Genomic DNA, 20,463 nt, shown 5'->3' on the forward strand with positions numbered 1-20,463 from the left:
GGTCTAAAGTTGGGCACCCAAAATTCAAGGCCACTCTAACTTATGTGCTGGCTTCAGTCATTAATCAACAGTACAGCTAATAAAGTTCCTCCTTTATTTTAAGTGGAGGTCCAGGCTTTGGTGCTGAAAGTTCTGAGTTCAAACACCACTGGCAAGGTGGAGGTTGTTACACAAACACTAGCGTGCACTGTTATAGTGATGTCAGCATCTCTTAATAAACTCGTCTAACTTTTGTAACCTTGAGATCTGTTTCAGGGTGAGAATAAAAATGAGCCAGTGATGATTTCTACAATATTCTCTTATTTTACAGGCTACGGAGAAAGAAGTTGTCTGTATAATGAGGGTCTCCATGGTGGTTTTTGGGGCAGCTGCTGCAGGCCTGGCTTTCCTTTCTAACTCTGTTTATAGTCTGTGGTTCCTGAGTGGCGAGCTGGTGTACGCCCTTCTCTTTCCCCAACTCTTCTGCGTCCTCTTCATTCCCAACACCAACACATATGGCTCAGCTGCTGGATTCCTCTTCGGGTTCCTGTTAAGGCTGCTGGCAGGGGAGCCTTCCCTGAAAATCCCCCCTGTAATCCACTACCCAGGCTGCTCCCTTGTGGACGGGGTCTACATCCAGCTGTTCCCTTTTAAAACCTTCACCATGCTTCTCACTTTGGGGACTATTGTTGCTGTTTCATACCTGGTGGCATTTTTGTTTAAGAGAAACATCCTCCCTCATGGGTGGGACGTTTGCAGCGTAATAAAAGAAAGTGAGGCTTCTGTTCCACTCCCTGAGATAGACTAACAAGTGGGCTTACAAAAAAATATAGTTTATATTAATCCTATTGAAATACATACTGTCATAAACAGATAGTTAAGGGTTAATAGAACAGGAGTACTTCATGTCTCTTTCGACTGTAAAGGCTAAACAAATTCAGTGAGCTTGGCTGTCACCTGACCAGAGGGCCAATCAGGGGACAGGATACTTTCAAATCTTGAGGGAGGGAAGTTTTTGTGTGTGCTGTTAGTTTTTGGTTGTTGTTCACTCTGGGGGCTCAGAGGGACCAGACATGCAACCAGGTTTCTCTCCAATCTCTGTGATACAGGCTCTTATAGATTCAAAATAGTAAGTGCTAGGTAGATAAGGCAAGTTAGGCTTATGTTTGTTTTCTTCATTTGCAAATGTGTATTTGGCTGGGAGGAGTTCAAATGTGTATTTGGCTGAAAGGAGTTCAAATTTGTATTTTGCTGAAAGGATTTTAATTTGTACTTGTATACTTAGGCTGGGAGGGTATTCCAAGTGTCTATAGCTGAAAGACTCTGTAACATATTCCATCTTAAATTTACAAAGCTAATTTTTACTGTTTTTTCTTTCTTTAATTAAAAGCTTTTCTTGTTTAAGAACCTGATTTTTTTTTTATTCTGGTGAGACCCCAGGGGACTGGGTCTGGATCCACCAGGGAACTGGTGAGGAGAAAGGAGGGAAGGGGAAGAAAAAGGTTAATTTCTCTCTGTGTTAGGATTACTTTGTCTCTGAGGGAGAGTCTGGGAGGGGGAAAGAGAAGGAGGGGGGAAGGTGAATTTTCTTCTCTGTTGTAAGATTCAAGAAGTTTGAATCACAGTGATCTTCCAGGGTAACCCAGGGAGGGGAAGCCTGGGAGAGGCAACAGTGAGGGAACGGGTTTACTTTCCTTGTGTTAAGATCCAGGGGGTCTGGGTCTTGGGGGTCCCCGGGCAAGGTTTTGGGGGGACCAGAGTGTACCAGGCACTGGAATTCCTGGTTGGTGGCAGCGCTACAAGTACTAAGCTGGTAATTGAGCTTAGAGGAATTCATGCTGGTACCCCATCTTTTGGACGCTAAGGTTCAGAGTGGGGAATTTTACCATGACACATACTTAATATTGTTTACTTCATAATATGGGTCAAGGTATTTTTCATTACATGCTGAGTTATTTTTTATTCATGATTATTTATAATATCCCCTTAGAAAGCTGGAAGCTAAAATCTCTTCTCTGATTAACATTTTGTTTCTTTTATTATACAGACATATATTGGTTTGTTATTATCAGATTGAACGTTTGCGATGAAACTGAACCTAAACCCCAGAGCCAAACACATCCACATATGGGGAGAGTTTGAGATGTGGATCTGAACTTTGGGACTGGTCTCTATCTCTATAATAGATTGAACCAAATCACCTGAGCCAAGGTAATACATTTAAAACTAAGAAAGGATTTTTTTTTTCACAACCACAGAATTAACATGTGGAATCACTGCCACAAGCTATCACTGAGGCCATAAGCTTAAACAAAGATTCAGAGAAGGATTATAGGTTTGTAAAGATAATGAAATAAATCCACAGTTCTATTAGATAGGATTTTCTTTAAAGACAGACATAAATCAACCACTAACTGATGGGAATTGGGAATAAACTTCCCTATGGGCATTTTATTTCATAGCTGTCTATTATGGGGGTTTTTGCACTTTCCTCTGACAGATCTGGTGCTGGCCTCTGTTAGAGACAGGAGGACACCAGACTATATGGACCTCAACTGTGAGCCCATACTGCAATCCTATGTTATTATGTAAAAGGTGTGTCAAAAACAGCCACATGAAGAATATTTTGAAAGGCAGGGACTGTGCCCCTTCAGTAAAAAAGAGTAGAAGTCATTCATTTTGGCTGCATAATAATGAAAATGAAGAATCTGAACTCAGTTCATTTTTCCCTCTAGTACCCAACTTTGAAAAATGTATGAACAATTACAAGCTTTAAGAGATGCATATATGTTTTATTTAAACATATTGGGGCCTGCTTTTGATGTAACTGTATAGATTTCAGCTAAGCTGCAAGAGGAATGAATGAGTGTCACGAACCAGGATGTGAGTGGTCATGCCTAGTGGTTGGAGCAGGAGTCAGGAGCCAGAGTTGGTGTCAAAGCTAAGTCAGGAAGCAGAGCTGGAGCAGACTGGAGCTGGGCAGGAACAAGGCTTTCACAGGAGCAATTGCAGCTGTGGACACGTACACTGAGTGCCAGAGATCAGTTGTTGCTGTTGGGCTAAAGAGCAGGCTTGCTGACTTCCTTGGCCAATCAGTGGGAGCGGTCAATCAGGTGGCCCTGAGGGGATCAGCTATGCTCTTAGGCTGCCCAGAGACTGAGCAGGGAGCTGCACGTCCTCATTCCTGACAATGGCGCCTAAATATCTCAATTCATTGGCCTCCTAAAAGGCAGGTGTAATGATTCGGAAACAGACAAAATAGTCAAGGCACATATGAGAAACGGAAATGTAATTGGCACACTGCAGTGCAACTGTGGTCCGAATCCCCTTAGTTGAGCCATCTTTACTGGGCCAGGGGAAGAGACATGTTTATCGTTTCAAATAGCTGTGTTCATGCAGCTTTTAGGCAGATGAATGGCATCATCTCCTTGAAATAGGCTGACCAGATAGCAAGTGTCAAAAATTGGGACAGGAGGTGGGGGGGTAATAGCTATGTGAGAAAAATCGGGACATCTGGTCACCCTACCTTGAAAGACCCCAATTTACAGTTCAGGTCCTTACAGACCACAGACACATGGAGAACCTTCGCATGGCCTGAAACCTAAACCAGTGCCAGATCCGCTGGTCCCTTTTCTTCACTCGATTCAGTTTCAGTGTGACATCCTGCCAGGTGCGAGAAACAGGAAGGCAGATGTCTTGTCCCAAAAGGACGAACTTGCTGAGTCATGCACAACACCTTGTACAACCATCCTTAAGCCAAACACACTGCCTCAGGAAACAGAGGGAAAACATAACAGGAGTTAAGATTATTTCTCAGCTGGAATAGAGGATGATGAAGTAAACAACAGCAACCAATTACAAAACAGCCACTGTAGAGCTGCTGTTGCTTTCCCCTGCCAAATATAAAGGGCCAACCCGAGAAAGGGATGCTGAGGGGAAAAAAGTCCTTATAAAAGTGCAACCCTGCAGTTGGGAGAGGGGGAAATGGCAGGGATTGGGGAATTCAATTACCAAGGAAATGGCTCTTGGAGAAAAGGCTGCTGTGTTATACACCTCTCCAATCCCTTGACTATAGGAAACGTGTGACTACTAAAGATAGCTACATTGGTGCAAAGAAAAAATTCTTAAAATGACATAGCAACATATCCTTGCTGGAGCTGGAGCTGTGACTCTAGTGGGGTGCTAGTTGTCCACAGTGGCAATCAGTAGCACAGTCATGTATGCTTAGTTTTATAAATTCCGTTTTTGTCTCCGTTATTGGCCCACTGATTGACACATTTACACATCTATGCAAGAAACAACCTCTGGCCTCCAATGAAGAGCTGTCTTTGGATGTGTGGGCATATCAAGCAAAGCTGTCAATGATCACCTGCAGACGCACCATTACCGCTCCTCGCTTATTTTCACACCTGCTGCCACTCACACTCCTTGGCATTGAAGAAGGTATCTATGCCCATCTGGGCATTGTGGCTGCATAATTTTATATTCACCTTGATTTTATTAACAATTCTCTCAAAAAAAGTTTAGGTTGTACAGTTAAATGCTCGTCAGGAAATGACAAAACTAAGGATGTATATGTAATATTAACGCTGCCTCCTTTTGCATATACATTACCTAGCATCTTTAATAACAAGATCACACACCATTTCTAAAATAATACAATAAAATTTTTCTACACCTTATATACAGACATATGTAGCATACTATAGTACCATATGCTGCTCTGTGGAGGCCAGACATACAGACTCTATGAAAGTCACTTATATCTAAGAAATCTGACCAACCCAAGTGGTAAAAAATCATGAGTTAAGCCCCCAAAATAATGTATTTTGGATTCTTTTTATTTATCTTATTTTTAACCTTGAAGGGGTCATGTTTTCAAGCTTTTCTTAACGGCAACACTACTTAACTGAATAAGGAAACAGCTTCAGACTTCAGTGAAGTTGTACCCACTTAACACACTGCTATACTTAAGCCTAGTATCTTGCATCTGAGGGTATGGCTACACTTCAAAGCGCTGCCGCTGCAGCGCTTTGAAGTGCGAGTGTGGTCGCAGCGCCAGCGCTGGAGAGAGCTCTCCCAGCGCTGCACGTATTCCACATCCTCTACGGGTGTAGCTTGCAGCGCTGGGAGCCGCACTCCCAGCGCTGCAGCACTGTTTACACTGGCGCTTTGCAGCGCTGTATCTGGCAGCGCTCAGGGGGGTGTTTTTTTCACACCCCTGAGCGCGAAAGTTGCAGCGCTGTAAAGAGCCAGTGTAGCCATGGCCTGAAGAAGTGAGGTTTTTTACCCACGAAAGCTTATGCCCAAATAAATCTGTTAATCTTTAAGGTGCCACTGGACTCCTTGTTGCTTCTGTGGATACAGACTAACACGGCTCCCCCGATACTTAGGCCTAGGAATCCCTCATCTGGGCTGAGCAAATTAGGAACTGCAGAATTGTTGCTTTTTGCCTGTTTAGAGCTGTCACTCTTCCAAGGACACAAGATGGTAGCTGTTTTTGAGACTAACTTATACCTATGGCCATTACTAGCTAGTATATGGCTACACAGGACTTCAGCCAGTATCCCTAGCACGGGCGCTGGTACAATTTTTATAGTGGGGGTGCTGAGAACCATTGAACCAAACTGTAAACCCTGTATATGATGGAAACCTCTTCAAGCCAGGTAGTGTAGCAGCACCTAAGGTCCCTGAGTTCTAGCACCTAAGGTCCCTAGGTACAAAGATAATGAACTCTAGTCTCATTCCTGAAGGTGCTCCCTCCAGTTAGAGCGAAGGTCAGCTGTTGGATGTGTGTAGGGAAACTTGCACTGCTGTTGCCTATGCTGCACCTGTTCTGTGGTTAGAGGACTTCAATCTCTAGAGTTGGCAGAGCCAATCTGATGCCTTCTGTGACTTTTAAATGCCACAAGGAAAAGAAAACACAAGCAAGAGAAGAAAAGAATCCTACTTTTGGCCCAGTTCTGCAAACCCTTCGCTCATGCGGGTCATCCCGTCGGAGTCAACGGCATGACTCGTGAGAGAAAGGATGGATTATTCTGCCACCCACTGAGGAGTCCCTTACCCGTGAAATAGCCAAAGTGAATAGGGGTGGGAGACGGGTCTTCAGTGTTTGAGAGTTTTCAGGATCAGGTCCCAAATGTGTATCAAGCTTAATTTCAGTATGGAAAAACTCATCCTGATTGTAGTTACTGTTTGTATTACCATAGTGAGTAGGAGGCCTAGTCATAGACTAGAATCCCATTGTGCTAGGTCTGTAGACAGGACAAAAGGACAGTCCCTGTCCCCAGGAGCTTACAATCTAAGTAACTCATGAAGCACTTTCTTATTAATTTCTGGAGAGAGGGGAAACAACAACCCATGAGTGGTGGAGTGAAAAGCAGTCACTCATCTCTGTGGGAGAAGGTGCGCTGGAGGTTGGGTGGTTCTGCTACACTCTTTGATCATGCATGTGTGGAGGAACACAGAACCACTGTTGTACAGGCTTGCTCATGTTATTTACATCACCCTGTGAGTTCCTGGATATTACAGTAAAACAATCCAGTGTGCCTAGAAATAAAAGAGACAGCAGCCTCACTTGAGATTCGTCTTCTGAGGTTCTCTAAGAGGAGTTGCCCCAAAGGGTGTCTGAACCTTGAGCCTCGATGGGGTGGAGGGCAGAGTTAGAGGTCTATGGCAGGACATTATACCCCATATAGTCTGTTTCCCTGCCACTGTGATGTATTTCCTCCCAAACAAAGGAACTGGCACAAACTTTTCCCTGCTCTAACTCCACTGAAGTCAGCAGAATTCCACCAGGGATGAATGTGGCCCAGTTCTAAAGTGGTGATGATGGAATAGTGCACAGTAACGGAGCAGCATTGCTGGCTCCTCTGCAGAACTGCCAATTAGATGCTCATTTCCTGGGTGTATTACAGCCTAGCTCTGCATAGTAGTTCCTCTTCTCATTGCCGCCCTCAGCCAATTGCATCTTAAATCAATACCCGAGGATCACAGGGTGTGAGCAATGGGAGAAGCCTATCGCTTATGTGTGTGCTTTGTGTGTGGCTGGCAGAACAATCTCAGGCTCCGGCAGAGACAAAGAGTGTGAGAACTGGTTTAGTCAGAGCCTGCAACCAGCTGAACTGGGTCTGCCCTAGGATCAGTGGCAGCAAGCAACTCAGGAGAAGGAGAGAGGCCTGATAGCTCTGAGCCAGGCAGCCCTTAGAGCTGGTCATGCTGGTCCAGATACCCTGTTAAATGCAATCCCCTGGGTTTGCTCTTCTCTCTAATGAGACCTCTACAAGGCTGCAGGAGACAAGGCATCGTTTTGGGGATCGTGATCCTCTGCCTGGCTGCTGGGTGGGCTCTACAGAGTAAGTGTCCTGGATGAGTTTACTCTGTTTGCTTTGTGCTGTCCCCAACTTTGTCTCTCTCTTTCTCACCCCACCTTCATTTCTCCATCTCCTTTTACTTGTCCCTTTCTGTCCTTCTTTTCCCCTCTTCCCCGTTTCCTTTCTTCCCGTCTCTCTTCCAATCTTTGTTTCTGCTCTCTCTCCCAGCCCTTTGAGCTGTGTATAAACAATGTCATTCCTAAGTCTTTGAGAGCAGGGGAATGTTTACATTGTGGTCTTGTAGCATATGCACTTCCAGCCCCTGATGCCAAACTGAACTCAGTTAAACTGCAATTAAACACCGCAGCTGGCCTATGTCAGCTGACTCAGGCTTGCGACGCTCAGGCTAAGGGGCTGTTTAATTGCAGTATAGCTGTTCGAGCTCAGGCTGGAGGCCAGGCTCTGGGACCCCACAATGGGGGAGAGACAGCATGGGGTTTAAGTCTACACAGTATTTGGCCTTGGAAAAGTATCCAAGACTGTTCTGGCAGCACTTTTCATTCCCGCTCCTGGAGTTTGTGTGTTGTGGGGAATCAGATCTACTTTGCTGGTCTTTACCCTGACAATGTTAATAGTTGGCGACATCTAGCCCCAGTTTCTGTTCCCTACTCCTTCTGCAGAAGTAAGAAAGCAGATGAGCATTCAGCATTGGGTGAGCTTCAGCTCCTAGGCAGGATGAGTGCACATGGATTTAATAGTGACCCAGCAGAGCTGGAAACCAAGTGTAATTCCCACCCCTGGCTGAGAAAGACAAGGCTTCTACTAATCATATTTTTCTCCTTTATATTTAAACAAAAGAGAGGAAACAAGAACATTTAGTGCAAACAAACCGTACTTAGCATGAAGGGCCAGAGCAAAACTGAGAAATTTGACAATGCAGTCAGTAAAAAGCTAAAATGAGACTTAACTCAGAAACACAAAACATCCCGAGCACATTAAAGACAGTGAGCCCAGCTCATCCCTGGTGTAGTACAGTCAGTGGAATTAAACCAGGTATGTATTTGACCTGATGTTTCCTGTGTTACTTCCAAGGAGAGGGTTAATAGAAGCAGCCAGGACAAGCAGAGAGGATATTCAAATTGGAGTCAGGAGTGTCTGCCTCTGATAACGACTTGCTGTGCAACTCTGTGCAAGTCATCTCACTTAACAGTCCTTCAGTTTACATCTTTGTAAAGATTAAATTCCATATCTTCAGCTACAGTCGGATACAGTAGGGGAGTGATGTAGCCATTAGCCCTTTGGTAATTTTACTAATGGTCAATAACATTTTATTTCAAAGCTTTCTCCTCTTTAGGAACAATTTCATAGCTGCCAGATTTTCTCCAAACACATACGCTATCAGCATGATGTAAACTCAGTTTACGTAGCCATGTTAAGGTCCAGTATATGATGCATTAGTTTCAATTTTGAATCTCTACAGGGTAAATAACTTGTAGTCCAGCATTTATAGTCTGCGGGAGATGGAGATCTCATTGTACGAGCAATGGTGTCTTTCTGTCAGTTCAGTCTATTCATATTTCTGTGTTGAATGGATTTTTAGTTATTCCTTGCAGCTCGGCACATGTACACACAGAGTCGTCTTGCAGTCATTCACAAGAAAATGGATTAGGGTGTGATATTTGCTTTCAAGGCTGTCTGTTTGGATTGGGCAAGTTCAAGAGATCTAAACTGACTGCATGTTAAAATATATTTATATGTTTACTTTTCAGATTGCCAGATTTGACTATGTATGTTAGACAAAGATTTTAAAATGTTTGCAATTATTTTCTGGCAGAAAAGTTCTGCCAGATAATGCATACTGTGAAAGGAATACATTTACCATGCAATTACCATGTTCAGAACAATACAATGAATTTATCAAAGCAAGTCACTTTAAAGAGCAAGGTAAAAGGACTACATTTGCGATGCACCACACCAACACATAGGCCAAAAAACAGCAAAGCCCTTTTAAATAAACACCTGATAGGGGGAATAAATCTTTTAAAACAATTTTGAATTGTCACCAGAACAGAAACTGAACTTTTAGCCAATTTTCACAGCTCCTATTCACTCTTTCAGGAGTAAAAAGAGAAATTGACCTATACAAAGGACCTGTGAGGAGGGCCTATGTCAGGAGAGCCCTGTGCAGCCACAACAAATATGGCTTTACTGTGAAAAATTACATTGTAACACTGGCATTGAGGGATCAAATGTGTTCAGTAAACAAATACAAAATGGGGTTTTATCCTTAGTGCTGATCCTACAAACCTGTGATAAATAAATATCTCCTAGAACTGGAAGGGACCTTAAAAGGCCATCAAGTCCAACCCCCTGCCTTCACTAGCAGGACCAAGTACTGATTTTTGCCCCAGTTCCCTAAGTGCCCCTGCAAGGGCTGAACTCACAACCCTGAGTTTAGCAGGCTAATACTCAAACCACTGAGCTATCCCTCCCCCCAATCTAAGAATTAAACTATTTTCTCCATCTTGCACAACATCACCAGCAATAACGATTCTACAAGTTAGATGCTGTGCTGCTGTACTGAAAGCTGATAGGCGTCAGCTATCACTGAGAGTGGAAGTTGCTGGCAATTTATCCTATTTATTTTCTTAGGTTGGGAGGAAATTGAATTTTGAAAGTATAACTTTTCCATTGAGAATTTTATTCTTTTTGTGTTTGCCTTTGCTGAAATCAAATTTGTGAACTCCCCACAAAGCTCCAAACACAGCCCTAAATGATCTTTTCTGTGGAGGTCATTTACACTCACTGGAAGGTACCTTTATGCTGCCATAGTGCCCTAGTGTGTCATAGAATATCAGGGTTGGAAGGGACCTCAGGAGGTCATCTAGTCCAACCCCCTGCTCAAAGCAGGACCAATCCCCAGCTAAATCATCCCAGCCAGGGCTTTGTCAAGCCTGACCGTAAAAACCTCTAAGGAAGGAGATTTCACCACCTCCCTAGGTAACCCATTCCAGTGCTTCACCATCCTCCTAGTGAAAAAGTATTTCCTAATATCCAACCTAAACCTCCCCACTGCAACTTGAGACCATTACTCCTGTTCTGTCATCTGCTACCACTGAGAACCGTCTAGATCCATCCTCTTTGGAACCCCCTTTCAGATAGTTGAAAGCAGCTATCATTCTTCTCTTCTACAGACTAAGTAATCCCAGTTCCCTCAGCTATGGCCAGGTCCAGCAACATGGGGTACCAATGCTGTCTGGGCCACGCCGGGGCTACCATGATCACGCGGGCCCTGTCCCTGCGCACCTTCAGAAGGACCCTGTGGACCAGTCATGTGTTCCAGCCCCCTAATCATTTTTGTTGCCCTCCGCTGGACTCTTTCCAATTTTTCCACATCTTTCTTGTAGTGTGGGGCCCAAAACTAGACTCAGTACTCCAGATGAGGCCTCACCAGGGCCGGCGCTACCATTTAGGCAGCCTAGGCAATCGCCTAGGGCACCAGAATAAATGGTGGGGCCCGTTTTGCCAGAGGGGGCGGCTGGTGGCTCTGGTGGAGCTGCCGCAGTGGTGCCTGTGGAGGGTCCGCTGGTCCGCGGCTCCGGTGGAGCTGCTGCAGTTGTGCCTGCGGACGGTTGGCTGCTCGCGCGGCTCCGATGGACCTCCCGCAGGCATCAGTGCAGCAGCTCCACCGGAGCCATGGAGCACCGGACCCTCTGCAGGCACCACTGTGGCAGCTCCAGTGGAGCCGCGGGACCAGCGTGCGGGGCGGTGAAATTGCGGTTCGCCTAGGGCGCTCAAACCCCTAGCGCCGGTCCTGGGCCTCACCAATGTCGAATAGAGGGGAATGATCACATCCCTCACTCTTCTGGCAATGCCCCTACTTATACAGCCCAAAATGCTGTTAGCCTTCTTGGAAACAAGGGCACATTGTTGACTCATATCCAGCTTCTCAACCCCTAGGTCCTTTTCTGCAGAACGTCTGCCTAGCCATTCAGTTCCTAGTCCATAGCAGTGCATGGGATTCTTCCATCCTAAGTGCAGGACTCTACACTTGTCCTTGTTGAACCTCATCACATTTCTTTTGGCCCAATTGTCTAATTTGTCTAGGTCCCTCTGTATCCTATCCCTACCCTCCAGCAGATCTACCACTCCTCCCAGTTTAGTGTCATCTGCAAACTTGCTGAGGGTGCAGTCCACGCCATCCTCCAGATCATTAATGAAGACATTGAACAAAACCAGCTCCAGGACCGACCCTTGGGGCACTCTGCTTGATACCAGCTGCCAACTAGACATGGAGCCATTGATCACTATCTGTTGAGCCTGATGATCTAGCCAGCTTTCTATCCACCTTATATCCATCCTTCACCAGTACAATTTTTGTTAATTATTTGCCTACTGAAATTCTGATTTTCATACTTCAGCTGTTTCATCCAAATCTGCTTGCAAAAAAAGTGCATGCACAATTGTTGTGCTTACCCATGCAAGTTAGGTATTTGTACATTCAACAGGCCTATTACACTCATAACTGGACAAGGTGTGTGTGTACAGCTCCCTAATTTGATCACAGAATCCTGGTAACCATGTATGCAAGTTAGGTGTGCTTTTGCATTCACCGTTGTTCTTGACAATCAGGCCCTAAACCTCTATGAAAATGGGTAGAATTTATTACGTGTAAATTACAACTCTGACAAATAACTGACTGCTTTTATGTAGTTTATATATTGCTGTTGTCTCAAATTATTGATTACACCTTATAACAGTGATTTATAACCAATTTGATAGCAGTGCTTCTGTAGTCCTGAAAACATTGTGGGTCGATTGCTAAGTGACTGTGCACTTAAATCCACTACAGTACTTGCTTTTTTGGCCCATGCAATTAACTTACACAGCAGGTTATCCCAGCAATGGTAAATATTTTTTCTATTAAATGAAAATTTTAGAGTAAAGTCCTTCCTGACAAATATGGAAGATGTATATTTATTAGTATTGTTGTTTGTTCCATGGTATGAAGTAAATGGTTCCGTTTTTATAAAATTATATTTATATTCACAGTGTACCTGATCATGCTAGTTATATCATTTGGTAGGCTTGGCATGTCTGAAAGATACACAAAAATAGTATTCTGATATTTGTAACTGGGACAGGGCTTTGGAAATTTCAACTGTGACCTCCACATTTTTAGTTTCAAGAGTCCAGCAAGTATGTTGTAACACATCACAGTGTAAGGTACTGACTTTGGGTGGGATGGGGAAGGGCTAATGTTGCCTGAAGAGAGTGTCCTGTATAGGAATTGGGTTAGTATCCCTTTACACATTTTGTAAGCACTCGCATGTCCCTCATTGTATTCTTTGTTTCAGAAGCCACCACAACCCTGCCAGAACAGCAGTTCATATATGTAGCTGGGCCTTGCAAATTTGATATATTTAGAAAACACAGTTACTTGGACTCCCCTGTGCCCATGGAGTTCCTTTATGTTATGTTTATTGATAAAGAGCAAGAGACATAACAGAATGGATAAGGGACTTGACACTGTGATAAATGGGTGACTGCGGTTAAGCTCGGTTGATGGAGGTGTGTGTTTTGAGAGCTGAGGAAACAGAGTTCTTGTTTGGGGTGAGTGGGTAATCATGTCTGTTTAAAAAGCTTGTTCTTGGACCCTCCTGTGTTTAGTTACTCTTGTGCACATTTCTTTGTATCTAAGGACAGGTGCTTTATAAATGCAGACAAGTGATAGACACTGTTTGGACTTTGTAGTTTCAGCCAAAGAATATTTTATTCTTTATATACTTTATTCAGACTTTAGTCATAAAAAGAAGTCCATCCAATGCTCCGGACAGATATGCAATGCTTTAAAATTACACAATAGGATCAATGAAGAGGAAAAATAAGTCTCGGGCAAAGCAGGGACTTGAATGTGGTCTTCCACATTGCAAGTGAGTGCTGCAAACCTAGGCGATTTGGGATGGGCGGAGGTGTGATTGCTGTCACTCTCTCCCCAATGCAGAATAGGATTTTTTTTTTATCTGACAGGATGGGAAAACCGTTTCTCTCTCAGATTTAGTTACAGTATCTCTTGGTAAGTTATCATAGTCCGACTGTGCTAACGGAGTCGGAACTAGATTCTGACGGCATCCTCTTGAATTGCCATTGCACTGAGAACTGACGCTGATGTTCTAATGAAACTATTTTTAATGTGCAGTAATTTCCGCATGTTATTGTTTACAAAGAACAACTTCAGGACAGTACTTTTCAGCGGTCTATGGAATGCTGTTCAGAGAGCCGCAAAGCTGTTCGGCACAAGAGTGAAGCATCCATCAGTCTTTGGTAGAGACATCTGCTTCGCGCTGTAACCCAGTCCAAGTCCATTTTAGGATTTCCACAAGATTTTTTTTAATCTCAACCATCACGTTAAAGTGAGCTGATTTTTCAGTTTGTTTCCTTAATAGTGGCCTAATATTACTTTTCATATAAACAAATTACACAGAGTCTAGCTATGAGAGAGGAAGGATGGCCCAATGGGTATGGCACCAGTTTGAGACATGGGAGACCCCGATACAACTCCCTGCTCTGCCACTGGCTTCCTATCCAAATCATTTAGTTCTTCTTCGAGTGATTGCTCACATCCATTCCAGTTAGGTGTGAGCGCCGCGCGTGCACGTTCGTCGGAAACTTTTTACCCTAGCAACTCCAGTGGGCCGGCAGGTCGCCCCCTAGAGTGGCGCCGCCATGGCGCCCGATATATACCCCTGCCGGCCCACTCGCTCCTCAGTTCCTTCTTACCGCCGTGTCGGTCGTTGGAACTGTGGAGCGCGGCATTGCTGTCCTCCACGTCCCTAGCTCTCCTTGTTACTACCGTTGTTACTACCGTTGTTAGTTAGTGTTAAGTATAGTTAGTTAATTAGTTTGTAGTGTAAATAATATTGTACATAGTTGTTAGCCGGTCTGGGCTGTAGCCCTTCCCGGCACCCGGCACCGGGCTCATGCCTGGTTCGCCGGGCTTTAAGCAATGTGCGGCCTGTAAGAAGCCTATGCCGACCAGCGACCCTCACGACGCGTGTCTAAAGTGCCTGGGGGAATCGCACAGGTCGGACAAGTGCCGCATTTGCAAGGCTTTCAAGCCCAGAACAAAGAAGGAGAGAGACCAGAGACTTAGGACTCTCCTAATGGAAGCGGCACTTGACCCAGCAGCTTCGCAGGCCGTGATCTCTACACCAGCACCGGATCGCACCGGCACCGGAAAGACTCCCCGGCACCGACCTTCCCCGGCACTGGGTGCAGAAGCAAGACCATCGAAGTCTGCAACTCCAGCCAGGCAGACTCGAATGGAGCGCCCGGCATCGACATCCGCCGTGGCGCTACCGGCACCGTCGACTCCGGGCCCGGTGGGTCCGTCGAGTCTGGTACCGCCGAGCTCCCCCATAAGATCTGGGGTTGAGCTATTGGTCCCATCCACTCCAGAGACCTTCGCCTCGGCACGGGACCTCATTGCCCTGACTGAGTCAACTCAGCCGCCACCCCCGGTACCTCCGGTGCGGGTAGCGTCCAGGGGCAAGCCCATGATGACGGCGCCGTCTCGGGACTCACGCTCGCGATCGAGGTCCCGACGCCACGGTCGCTCGAGATCCCGCCGCCGCTCGCAGTCCCGGCACCGCTCCCCTCGGCGGTACCGGTCGTACTCGCGGCACCGATCGGCCTCCAGACGGTCACACTCTGGTTCCAGCCGCCGATACCAACACCGGGACTCTAGGAGCCAGTCTCACCATCGTTCAGCGCACCGGTCGACCTCCCGGCACCGAGCTGGTGGCAGGTCCCGGTCCCGGTCGACCTCCCGGCACCGCGTCGGTGGCAGGTCCCGGTCCCGATCCCGGCACCGAAGCAGCGGCCGGTACCGGTCCCGATCCCGGCACCGAGACAGAACCCGGTCCCGATCCCGGCACTGGTATGACTCCCGGTACCGATCCCCGGCACCGAGAACATCTTCGGTGCCGGACCGCGGAGACTCTTACCAGCCGCGGTCGGCCCCGCCATGGCCTTCCAGACAGCAGTCGGTGTCATCACAGGCGGACAGCGTATATGCGCTGGGCACCGACAGACAAGCGGCCCTCTTCCAGGACCCTCCGCAACAGGACCAGGGCCCGCAGCAGTGGGGGTTTTGGACACCCTGGGCGTACCATCAAGCCCAGGGCCCCCAACAGCTTCCTCCTAGGCCTGCAACGGCGGAGCACAGGGTGCCGGAGGCGTCATTGTCCCGCCCTCCTCCCTCCCCAGAGGGGGAGGAAGGATTGAAGCAACAAGACCCTGGTCTTGCTCCTGAGCCAGAGGAGAGGGCTGAGGCGGACCCCCCGCTGGACACTTTCTTGCCAGGGGTCTCCTCATCCTCCTCTCCTGATGAAGCAGTGGCTGGCACTTCCTCCAATAGCCCTCCTCCGCTAGATCTCAGGGCACATCAGGACCTCCTCAGGCGCGTAGCACAGAATCTGAGCCTGCAAGCTGAGAAGGTCTCTGAGATCGAGGACCCCGTCGTCAGCATCCTCTCCTCCGATGCTCCCACCAGGGTCGCCCTACCCTTCATTCGGACGATCCAGGCCAACGCCAATACGATCTGGCAATCGCCGGCCTCCATCCCCCCTACTGCACGGGGCATCGAAAGGAAGTACATGGCCCCCTCCAAGGGCTATGAGTACCTCCACGTTCACCCAACACCATGTTCCCTGGTGGTGCAGTCGGTGAACGAGAGCGAGCGTCACGGACAGGAAGCCCCAGCCCCCAAATCCAAGGAGGCCAGGCGTATGGACCTCCTCGGCCGCAAGGTCTATTCGGCTGGGGCCCTTCAGCTCAGGGTTTCCAATCAGCAAGCCCTTCTTAGCCGCTACGCTTTTAACTCGTGGGTGGCAGCGGACAAGTTTAAAGAGCTGCTGCCACAAGAGGCTCATCAAGAATTCGCGGCGATTCTTGACGAGGGCAAGAAGGTTGCACGAACCTCGTTACAGGCCTCTTTGGACGCTGCAGACTCGGCTGCCCGTACCCTCGCCTCGGGGGTAACGATGCGCCGCATCTCCTGGCTTCAGGTTTCTGGCCTTCCACCGGAGCTCCAATATACCATCCAGGACCTCCCGTTCGAAGGCCAGGGCCTGTTTTCAGAAAAGACCGACCCGAGACTGAAAAGTCTTAAAGACAATCGGGTCATTATGCGCTCCCTCGGGATGCACACGCCTGGGACGCAGCGCAGACCCTTCCGGCCGCAACAACAGCAGCAGCGTCGGCCATACCCCCAGTTCCGCCAGCGGCAGGACCTTAATAGGCGCCGCGGCAGGAATGGAAGGCGCAGACAGTCGGGGAACCAACGGGGGCAGAATCAAAGCTCCTCCAAGCCCCCGCCTGGGCCCAAACCTTCGTTTTGAAGGTGCGCCCGAGGGCGCAATAACAGTTTCCCCCACGGATCCTTCCCCCCCGTTTTCCAACCGCCTTTCATTTTTCCTCCAGGTGTGGACCCAAATAACATCGGACCGCTGGGTCTTACGCACGGTGCAGACGGGATACCGCCTGCAGTTTGTACCATTTCCTCCTTCCCGCCCCCCCTTCCTCGTCCCTCTTCAGGGACCCCTCTCACGAGCAATTCCTTCGACAGGAGGTACAGACGCTCCTCAACAAAGGAGCTATAGAGGCGGTTCCGGAAAACGAGAAAGGCAAGGGGTTTTATTCCTGCTACTTTCTGATCCCCAAGGCCAAGGGAGGCCTCAGGCCTATCCTCGACCTGCGAGAGCTCAACAAGTACCTAGTGAAGTTGAAGTTCCGCATGGTATCCCTGGGGACCATTATCCCATCCCTGGATCCGGGAGACTGGTATGCCGCCCTCGACATGCAGGACGCTTATTTTCATATTGCCATATGGCCACACCACAGACGTTTCCTTCAATTCGTGGTGGGCCGCCTTCACTACCAATTTGCAGTCCTCCCATTTGGCCTTTCTACGGCTCCGAGGGTATTCACAAAATGCATGGCCGTCGTTGTGGCACATCTTCGGCGCAGTCGTATCCACGTGTTCCCTTACCTAGACGATTGGTTAATTCGGGGCACGTCGGAGCTACAGGTTTGCAGCCAAGTCCGCAGGATCACCGGCCTGTTTGCTACCTTGGGCCTCATGATCAATGTGGACAAGTCCACCCTGCTCCCCGCGCAGAGGGTGGAGTTCATTGGGGCCATCCTGGACTCCACCGTGGCCAGGGCCCTTCTGCCGTTGCCAAGGTTCCAGGCGTTGTCGGCGATCGTTCAGCGTTTGCGGGCAGCCCCCTTGACATCGATACGGACATGTCTAACCCTGTTAGGCCACATGGCAGCATGCGCATTTGTGACCGGTTACGCTCGGCTCTGTATGAGGCTCCTCCAGTCGTGGCTCATCGCACATTACCGGCCGGCAAGGCAACCACTAGACATGCTGATCACAATCCCCCAGGGGGTGTTGGACTCTCTCAGCTGGTGGCTAGACCAGTCCGTAGTGTGTGCGGGGCTCCCATTCCACCCGCCCCAGCTCTCGATGTCCCTAACGACGGATGCCTCAGATCTCGGCTGGGGGCCCACCTGGGAACCCTGAGAACACAGGGCCTGTGGTCCCCGCAGGAGGTGAAGCTGCACATCAACTTGCGGGAGTTGAGAGCGGTCCACCTTGCTTGTCAAACGTTCTATCACCAGCTTCAGGGTCGTTGTGTCGCGGTATTTACCGACAACACGACGACCATGTACTATATCAACAAGCAGGGCGGCACCAGATCCTCTCCCCTATGTCACGAGGCGATGCGACTCTGGGACTTTTGTATAGCCCACTCCATTCACCTCACAGCTTCCTTCCTCCCCGGAGTACGGAACACGCTGGCGGACCGCCTGAGCAGATCCTTCCTCTCCCACGAGTGGTCCCTTCGCCCGGACGTCGCCCTCTCGATCTTCCAGAGGTGGGGTTGTCCCCGTGTGGACCTCTTCGCGTCCGGGGGGAACAGGAAATGCCAGGCGTTCTGCTCTTTTCAGGGCCGGGAACCCGGGTCTATAGCGGACACCTTCCTTATTCCGTGGACGACCCACTTGTTCTACGCATTCCCCCCGTTCCCGCTGGTCCACAGGGTCCTTCTGAAGGTGCGCAGGGACAGGGCCCGCGTGATCATGGTAGCCCCGGCGTGGCCCAGACAGCATTGGTACCCCATGTTGCTGGACCTGGCCATAGCCGACCCAGTTCCCCTGCCCCTTCACCCGGACCTGATCACCCAGGAACGCGGGACTCTCTGTCACCCGGACCTCCAGTCGCTGCACCTAGCAGCGTGGCTCCTGCGTGGCTGACCAGCTCTGAGTTGCGCTGCTCCACCCCAGTACGGGAGGTACTCTTGGGCAGCAGGAAGCCTTCCACTAGAGCGACATACTCGGCCAAGTGGAAGCGTTTCTCCTGTTGGTGCGTGGAGAAAGGTCTCCGCCCGATGGAAGTTTCGGTGGCCAATATTTTGGACTATATTTGGTCCCTCAAACAACAGGGCCTGGCGATATCGTCCTTGCGGGTCCACCTGGCGGCTATCTCCACCTTTCACCCGGGTGGGGATGGCCGCTCCGTTTTTTCTCACCCGACGGTGACTAGATTCCTGAAGGGGCTGGAACGTCTATACCCTAACGTCCGACTCCCTGCCCTGACCTGGGATCTTAACCTGGTGTTGTCTCGGCTCATGGGGCCCCCCTTCGAGCCGTTAGCTACTTGCTCCCTACTCTATCTTTCTTGGAAGACTGCCTTTCTAGTAGCTATTACCTCAGCTAGACGGGTGTCGGAACTCCGGGCCCTCACGGTAGACCCCCCGTATACAGTCTTCCATAAAGATAAGGTGCAGCTGAGGCCACACCCTGCCTTTCTCCCCAAGGTGGTCTCAGCCTTCCACATCAACCAAGAGATATTCCTCCCGGTTTTTTTCCCGAAACCTCACTCTTCAGGCAGGGAGCAGCAGCTCCACTCGCTTGATGTCCGTAGGGCTCTCGCGTTCTATGTGGAGAGGACCAAACCGTTCCGCAAATCCCCCCAGCTTTTCGTGGCAGTAGCGGACCGCATGAAGGGGCTTCCCATTTCCTCGCAGAGGTTATCCTCATGGGTAATGTCCTGTATCAGGACCTGCTATGAGCTGGCCCACGTTCCTACGGGCCGTGTGACTGCGCATTCTACCAGGGCGCAGGCGTCGTCGCTGGCTTTCCTCGCCCGTGTGCCCATCCAGGAAATCTGTCGGGCAGCGACCTGGTCATCGGTCCACACCTTTGCTTCCCACTACGCCCTGGTCCAGCAGTCAAGAGAGGACGCGGCCTTCGGATCTGCAGTGCTCCATGCCGCGACTTCTCACTCCGACCCCACCGCCTAGGTATGGCTTGGGATTCACCTAACTGGAATGGATGTGAGCAATCACTCGAAGAAGAAAAGACGGTTACTCACCTTTGTAACTGTTGTTCTTCGAAATGTGTTGCTCACATCCATTCCACACCCGCCCTCCTTCCCCACTGTCGGAGTAGCCGGCAAGAAGGAACTGAGGAGCGGGTGGGCCGGCAGGGGTATATATCGGGCGCCATGGCGGCGCCACTCTAGGGGGCGACCTGCCGGCCCACTGGAGTTGCTAGGGTAAAAAGTTTCTGACGAACGTGCACGCGCAGCGCGCACACCTAACTGGAATGGATGTGAGCAACACATCTCGAAGAACAACAGTTACAAAGGTGAGTAACCGTCTTTTTCTCAGTTCCTCATCTGTACAATGGAGATATTTGCACTGCCCTCCCTCACAGAGGTGCTGTGAGGATAAATGCATTAAATATCATGAAGAGCTCACATTCCTCCATGATGGGGCCCATGTAAGTACCACAGATAGCTGCCTCGAGGGCTGCAAAGGGCGGGATCCATAAGAGGGGCTCTAGCTTAGGAAGCATTCACTGTGTGAAAAACTTTCAGAGTCCTGGCTCTGCAGGATATGTTTTCTGTATGACAACACTACACATATTAAACAGCTGAAGGCACAACACACACACATCTGGATCAAAGGTCACCTTTGCTAGGGAATACATAACAGCCCAGTTTTATTACGTATTCAGTTTTATTACAGCTTGAAGCAAGAGACAAATTTGCAATACTGCCTAGCAAGTGCTATATATTGGCATGATATTCCTGTGG

General features: G+C 48.8%; 2 protein-coding genes across 5 annotated transcripts in view; both read left to right on the plus strand.

The window, feature by feature from the left end:
• LOC127045389 (high-affinity choline transporter 1-like) overlaps positions 1 to 1,276 on the plus strand; it is a 43,169-nt gene extending 41,893 nt beyond the window's left edge. For all 4 annotated transcript variants that reach the window (XM_050941492.1, XM_050941487.1, XM_050941480.1 and 1 more), the window contains one exon: positions 311 to 1,276. In XM_050941492.1, the coding sequence (XP_050797449.1) occupies positions 311 to 787 (477 nt within the window). In that variant the 3' untranslated portion in view covers positions 788 to 1,276. The remainder of the gene's footprint in view (positions 1 to 310) is intronic.
• Positions 1,277 to 6,205: 4,929 nt separating this feature from the next.
• VSTM5 (V-set and transmembrane domain containing 5) overlaps positions 6,206 to 20,463 on the plus strand; it is a 32,052-nt gene continuing 17,794 nt past the window's right edge. The window contains exon 1 of the mRNA XM_050942720.1: positions 6,206 to 7,334. Within this exon, the coding sequence (XP_050798677.1) occupies positions 7,250 to 7,334 (85 nt within the window). The 5' untranslated portion in view covers positions 6,206 to 7,249. The remainder of the gene's footprint in view (positions 7,335 to 20,463) is intronic.

This window comes from Gopherus flavomarginatus, chromosome 1 (assembly GCF_025201925.1).
Source record: "Gopherus flavomarginatus isolate rGopFla2 chromosome 1, rGopFla2.mat.asm, whole genome shotgun sequence".
NCBI classification, from domain to species: domain Eukaryota; kingdom Metazoa; phylum Chordata; order Testudines; family Testudinidae; genus Gopherus; species Gopherus flavomarginatus.